Source organism: Diceros bicornis, chromosome 37 (assembly GCF_020826845.1).
Source record: "Diceros bicornis minor isolate mBicDic1 chromosome 37, mDicBic1.mat.cur, whole genome shotgun sequence".
NCBI lineage: Eukaryota > Metazoa > Chordata > Mammalia > Perissodactyla > Rhinocerotidae > Diceros > Diceros bicornis.
In genome coordinates, this window is record NC_080776.1 from 92,267 (window position 1) to 99,959 (window position 7,693).

Genomic DNA, 7,693 nt, shown 5'->3' on the forward strand with positions numbered 1-7,693 from the left:
ACTTATTTATTTATTTGTGAGGAAGATCAGCCCTGAGCTAACATCCATGCCAATCCTCCTCTTTTTAGCTGAGGAAGACCGGCTCTGAGCTAACATCTATTGTCAATCCTCCTCCTTTCTTTTCCCCAAAGCCCCAGTAGATAGTTGTATGTCATAGTTGCACATCCTGCTACTTGCTGTATGTGGGACGTGGCCTCAGCATGGCCAGACAAGTGGTGCATCGGTGCGCGCCTGGGATCCAAATCTGGGCCGCCAGTGGCGGAGCACACACACTTAACCACTAAGCCACAGAGCCAGCCCCTACCCCAATACTTTATGTTTTAAAAATGAGTTTATATATAATTACATTTTTTCTTTGTAATGCAAAATATTTCCTTCTTGATAATGAAATACAAGATAAGTAAACTCCAAGATAAAAAAGTAGGAAGAAGGAAAGACTGAGGACTTAGAATGAGTTTAGTCAAGTAGGGAAAAGCATGGAAGAGAGGAGATAACAATAATTTTCTCTACTTCAGAAAAATACTAGTTAATATACGAGTATTCAAATGATTAAATAAATAAAGCTAAATTAAAATACTATTAAAAAGTAGAACAAAGTGAGTAGCTTATATTAAATTCCAAAAGAATAAATTAACCTTCAACTCTCAAAGAAGTTCCATTCTTCTGCATGAGAATCTTTGAAATGAAATATATTATGCCATCAGACAATTTAAATACAGGGAAAAAGATATGATTTAAAACTGTCCTGATTGTTTCTATTAAATTATGTCATTAGGATGTTGGAACAATGAGGTTTAGAAAACGTAGGAGCCATCAACGTTTACCAATGCCTCAAAACCACATTTTTTTGCACTGAATCCATCCTTCTGGAGTGATTTCAGCAAAATCTTATAGGGAAAAATGAATGTGCTGATCTCCACCAAAATTTGATGTACACTATTGTGTCTATAAGACGTGCTGATGGAATTCAGTTGAGAAAATTAATCACATAGAGTCAAACCAATTTTTTTTCCCAAATAATTGTTATGCCAATACTGGCTTGATTGAATTAAATGCTTTGGAAGACCAAAAACATCATTTGTAGAAAAAAATCAATTAGATATTGAAATAACATTTCACATACAAAGTAGTATTTGACAAGTTTATGTCTTTGAAGGGGTCAATTTGCAGAACATCTAAAGAGAGACAGTGGTAAAAAGCCAGAGAAGTAGCTGAAGATTAGCATTTCTTTTGCCATGACTGGCCATAGCAAGAAACAGGCAACTGCTTGGTCTCCAGCGGAATTCATGCTTTGTGGAAAGCAGAGAGGTGACTACTGAAACCCCAACTTTACTCTCATTCCATCTAAAATTGTCTATTGTTCAGAACCCTCATACCTTTCAAAAAATAACCATATCCTTCAAATCCCACAGTCAGCTTTCCAAATCCTAAGAATGCCTCACAGTTGCTGGCATATGGGTGACTCGCTAATTTTCCAGGTAGAGAATATTTAAATCCAAAAGTGATGACAAAGTTCTTTATCCTTTTCTTCAAACCTCTAGCAGCAAATGCATTTTCTTTAGAAGGTGATTACCCTTCCTGAGCAGAAGCATCTCCCCAGAGCCTTCTGTAGGGCCTCTGTGACATCTTTGTTCCTAAGGCTGTAAATGAGTGGGTTGAGCAAGGGAGTGAGGATAGTGTAAAATGCAGACACAGCCTTGTCCTGCTCAGGGGTATGGTAAGAGTGAGGCAGCACGTAGGTGTACATGGCAGCCCCATAGAAGAGACTTACAATCACCATGTGTGAGGAGCAAGTGGCCACTGCCTTTCGCCTTCCTTCTGCCTCACTCATTCTGTAAACAGTGATGAGAATCCTCATGTAAGAGGCTGAGATAACAGAGAAAGGGATGAGGAGCATCATGATGCAGCATACATACATGGCTGTCTCATACACTGAAGTGTCTATACAGGAGAGCTTCAGAAGGGCAGGGACCTCACAGAAGAAGTGGTTGATTTCCCGAGAGGCACAGAAAGGGAACTGCATGGTGACTGGGGTGAGCAGAAAGCCGTCTATGGACCCTCCTAGCCAAGCTGCCACCACAATCAACAAGCAGACTTTGCGGCTCATGAGATCAGGGTAGCGCAAGGGGTTGCAGATGGCAACATACCGGTCATAGGACATGAGTCCTAGGAGGAAGAACTCAGCTCCTGCTAAGGTCAAGTAGAGGAAGTGCTGGGCAGTGCATGCTGCAAAGGAAATGGCTCTCTGGCCCACCATCTGGTCAAGCAGCATCTTGGGCACAATAGTGGAAATATACAGGATGTCCATGAGAGACAGGTGGCTGAGAAGGAAGTACATGGGGGTGTGGAGGCGGGAGTCCATGTGGATGAGAATGATCATGATGGTGTTGCTGCCTATGGAGATGACGAATACCAGGAGGATGAGGACAAAGAGAAGCCAGGGGAAACGGGTGTTGCTGAACAAGCCAAGGAGGACAAAGTCAGCATACATGGAATAATTGCCCCACTCCATAGCTCTGTAGGGTACACAAAAGAGAGGCAGACATGATGGGTAAAGTTGGACACAAAAGATAAATATTTGGATTGATTAAAACCTTACAATGTGGTCATGAACAAATCAAGACAAATTAATCATATGTCTTTGTGTAATTTTCTCCTTTTTTAGTACTTCCTGGGGCTGATTCCAGCTAATGGGTTACTTTGAGAAATTAGCCTTTACCTTTAGGTTCTAAATATGATGCACATCCATTCATGAATCTCAGAACTTTTAATTTCCTGGACGAACAGCCTCAGTAGGATTATATTATGTCACACCATTCATTCAAGAATGATATGTTTGATTTGCTGTCTATTACTTCTTATCTTAGAGGTCATGATGAAACAATTTTATGTCCTCTGGTTCAAAAACATTAATTAACTATTTTATTTTTGCTCAAGCATAATCTTACATTATGGAGTATACACATAAAACAGATAAAAATGGAACCTGTCTGACTGAATAGGGATAAAGTGGTGGATAAGGAAAGGAGGGAATCTCCACCATACACTTCTCTCCGCACACTAGGCTCTAGTTCTCACAATTGAAATTCAGTTTGAAAACCACTGATCAAGAGTATACACTTTGCCTCTGAAAGGATAACCACCTTGACTGTTATCTAATTTACAGATTCATGACTCATTTGCACATTGTAAAATTTGAGTGCTTAGCTTATATTTATTAGGTGCTGGATACTTGAAAATAATGATTTCATGTTGAAGAATAAAACAAAAGAGCTCTGAGCTCTGAGAAACAATCCAAGAATTAAGAGAAAGAACACAATCAAGGGAAACAATGTTTGGGTCAAGTGGTGTTTATTTTTCTTCTTTTAGCAGAAAACTACTGGTTAATAATATATACCTTATTAATATGATTAGTGAGATGGGATGAATAACTTTTTAATAGAAAAAGGAATGAAAAAATCTGATTTAAATAATACTGGAGGGCATTATCTTCCAAAAGAGGGACCTTTCTGCTTAAATATGAAGTTTAATTATGCGTATGCAGCTATTTAGTTAAATAAAATTTTACCACACTTATAAACTAGTAGGTTATTTGTACAGTTTATATTGGCATCATATAGATCTGCACTGTCCAGTACGGTAGCCACAAGCCACATGAGGTTGTTGAGGACCTGAGACATTGCTGTTCTGAATGGAGATGTGTTGTAAGTACAAACTGCATTGAGAATCAAAAACTGGGGCAAGGCTGGTGGCATAGCAGTTAGGTTCGCTGCTCCGCTTCAGCAACCCAGTGTTGGCAGGTTTGATCCCTGGTGCGGACCGACGTACTGCTTGTCAGGCCATGCTTTGACCATGTCCCATATAAAGTAGAGCACAGGTGTTAACCCAGGACCAACCTTCCTCAGTAAAAAGAGGAAGATTGGCAATGGATGTTAGCTTAGGGCTAGTCTTCCTCGCAAAAAAAAAATCAAAAACAATGTAAAAAAGACATGCAACGTATCTCTTTAAAATTTTTATATTGGCTGCATGCTAAAATGATATTTTGGATATATTTGGTTAAATAACAAGGATTAAAATTATTTTTATCTGTTCTTTTTACATTTTTTTTATAATTTTATTTATTTTTTTCCCCCAAAGCCCCAGTAGATAGTTGTATGTCAAAGTTGCACATCCTTCTAGTTGCTGTATGTGGGATGCGGCCTCAGCATGGCCGGAGAAGTGGTGCATCGGTGCGCGCCTGGAATCCGAACGCGGGCCGCCAGCAGAGGAGCGCATGCACTTGGGGCAGGCCCTCTTTTTACATTTTTAATGTGGTTACTAGGAAATTTAAAATTATCTCTGTGGCTTCCATGAAATTTCTAGTGGAGATCACCAGTTTTGGAGCTTCCCTTTTCCAGAATATGATGGCTCCTAATAGCTCCATCTAACCAAATTTCCCAGAATTGAATATAACCCAAAATAGAAAGAATTGAGCAAGAAAAATCAGGTGTAATAGCAAATTAGAAAAAGTAAAGGTGTTTCATCTGTATGCATTCACCTGCAAATAGTAGCAAGAGCACATTAATAACAGAGTGCTTAGTGATTCATAAATCTCATTTGATTTACTTTCCCCAACAACCTTATGAAATACTATAGCACTACTTTACCCATTGAACAGATAAAAAAATGATATTTGAAGAGATTAAGAGACTTTCTCAGAGGCAAATGACTCTGGTTAACAAGTGGCAGTATAATCACTCTATACTGTTTTGCAATAGTCTTAAGTAGATATCAATTCATTCATTCCCCATATATTTTGTGGAGCACCCTACGTGAGTCAAAGTTTTAAGTTTTAAGTTCTGAAAGGACCTAAAAGAATGCACAAGATGTGGTCTCTGCTTTCAAAGAGCCTAGGATTGAGGCAAATAAGAACGCTTATAATACGTTTGGCCACAGGTTCACTTTACAGTTGGTTTTGATTAGAATCTCTGGGGTTTTGACCCAGCCAGTGTATAATGGAGAATATGAAAAGGGCAGAACATTGAGAGAAGAATTCAATGGAAGTGATGGGACCTGAAATCCAGTGGCTGGTTGATAAGCAATTCATCTCTAATTGTGAAAATACATTATCATTTAGGTTTTTATTGATGAGACCCACATAACATCCTTCTAAATTTTTCAGCTTTTTCATTCTTGAAATATTACTAGTTTTACATCAGGGCTTTCAAGAGCTGTTTTCCTGATGAGTATCTTTGTTCTGTTCCTCTCTTCTTTTCCCCTTACTGTGTTAAAGCACTGGGGAAATTAAAAGCAAGCATTCTGCAGCAATCCACGTAAGGGAGAGAGAGGGAATGCCCCCTCGGCTCTGCCCATAAGAAGTTTAATAAGAGCAAGCTCCTTGGAGGGCTCTGCTCATTATTTAACTATAAATTCAGAGGATAGTAGATGCTTAGTGGAGACCAAGCACAGCAATTGCTATTGGTCCATGGGTAATGTTAAAGCCCATGCAGGAAAAATGGGCCCAAAAATCTCCCTTTCAGGGCATGAATGTCCTTAGCCTTGACCATGAATATTCCTGAGTTTCATTCCTGAAACTCACTAATGAGGCTTTAGAGATCTCTCCAGTATTTTCTACAAAAGGAAAGGGGTATTTCAGCAGTTCCATAATTCCTCAGATTTTAAAAGCATTTCCCGCCCGTTTTGTCAGTGTTGATTCATGCCTTGCACGTAAAAAATTACAAGCCAGTATAGCAACACTAAAGAATATTTGGAAAATAAGAAAATAGAAAGAAATCAACTGGAATACTTCATGGCCCCATGTAGCAACTATTTCTATGTCTATGTATAATTTTTTCTGTAAGTATACTTTCAATTTTTTAATATGTATAACAGTACGAAATACTATTAAGTATACCTTTTCCATGTAGATGTGCAATGTTTACAAAGAATATTGTTACGGTTAAATGATGTAATATGTACTTACTATTCTTCAATTGGTTGACATTCACGTTGCTTCTAAGTTTGCTTATAACGTAAAATGCTGTGGGGCTAATTTTATGGGATAGGTCATGGAAGATGTGTTATTAGGCTTTTGAAATCCATCACCAAATTTTTATACAAGATTTTTGGTGACCAGTGATGCTGAGGACAACAATGGTGCTCATGCCAGCATTTAGCAATAGTATCTAAAGTCACTTTAATATAAGTTTCTTTGGTTATTGAGAAATTTAAACATATTATCATATGTATATTTTGTCTTTCTATTATTTGTTGTGGGATTTCATTGTTTATGACACTTGCCCTTTTCTATATTGGGGATTTCTCAAAAATTAGCATTTCTCTCTATAGGATAAGGACATTCTTTATGTATAATATTTATTGCAACAATTTTACCCAAACTATTACTTGCAATTGTAAATTTATTTGATTTTTAGGCCAAAAGTGTTTTAAATATTTACTTAATAAAGACATTTATTTTTCTCTTTGAACTCTGAGTGTGGTTTGGAAAGTTATGCCTCATACAGGTCAGTCACTAATATGTAATTCTGCTTTAATCCAGCTATCAAAAGTTTTTAAATGTGTAAAATTTTAACAAATATAGAATTATTTTGCTCTTTGTTGAATATTTTAGGACTACAGTTTTCTCTACAAGACCACATATGTAATAAATTTTTCCTTTCCGATGAGGACAAGGAGTCCTATTCCTACTTATGCGAATAAGCAGAAGAATTCAAATGAAAACAAAGAATAACCTCAGTGAGGTCCACTACCTCTCTCTGTTGATAAGGGGAACACAGTATCATAGATGAAGTCAATTTTCACCCATGTTGCATGTGTAAATTCTGGCTTAAAACATGGATACTAAAAATCAGATGGGTCTTAGGTTATTCTTAGTCAAAATTGTAAAAGCAGTGACAATTAAATTTTGGAATCTCACTGTGTGCTTTCCAAATCTCTTCTCTCCAATAACAGCAGATCCAATAGCAGATAGCTGGTTTTCTTTTTCTTTTTCCTTTTAAATGTTGTCACTTTCCTGTCAAACTCTACTGTATGTCAAAGATTGGCACAATTCTAAGTAACCATCTAATTCAGATGACATTTGAGAGTGCGAAAAGTCTCAACCAGACAAGCTGTTATGACAACTGGCACAAATGGAGGATGACCTGGGCAAACGGAGAAAATGTGACCTTCACAGTAAGCCATTTAGTCCTATGTATAATCTAATCCATTTATTTCCTCCTCAGTAGTATTTTCATATGAAGCCTCACTTCTAATTGTGAAGTGAACAAAAAAAGCATAGAACTGTTTTTAAGATAAAGTAATTTGGGGAATCTTCAGAAGGGTAGAGAAACTTTGACAAAAACAAATGACCATCCTTCATTCTGAAAGCAGACTAATGGCCTAATCACATTCTCGGCTAAATCTCAAGAAAAATTGAACGTAGATCTTCCTCTGTGTATCTCCACCTTGGAAACTTATTTTCCTTGGCATTTGGTGTGTAATACTATAAACATTAAACACTATTTGGGATCAGAAACCTGTTTTCACAGGCTATCTTCATCATTTTTGAGTTTCTTGATATCTGGCAAGCCACTCATATTTTTTATCCTATCTGCCTTCAGTAGTACCTAAGTATAAAATAAGAAACTGTGATGGGATAGTTTCTTAGAGTAGGATTTTAAGATTTTTCTAACTAAGTTATCTTTCAAGAAAT

General features: G+C 37.3%; 1 protein-coding gene across 1 annotated transcript; it reads right to left on the reverse strand.

Moving 5' to 3' along the window:
• Positions 1-1,558: 1,558 nt before the first annotated feature.
• Positions 1,559-2,512, reverse strand: LOC131399281 (olfactory receptor 2T27). Its single transcript, XM_058533451.1, has one exon. The coding sequence runs from the start codon at positions 2,510-2,512 to the stop codon at positions 1,559-1,561; it is 954 nt and encodes a 317-aa protein (XP_058389434.1).
• Positions 2,513-7,693: the final 5,181 nt, after the last annotated feature.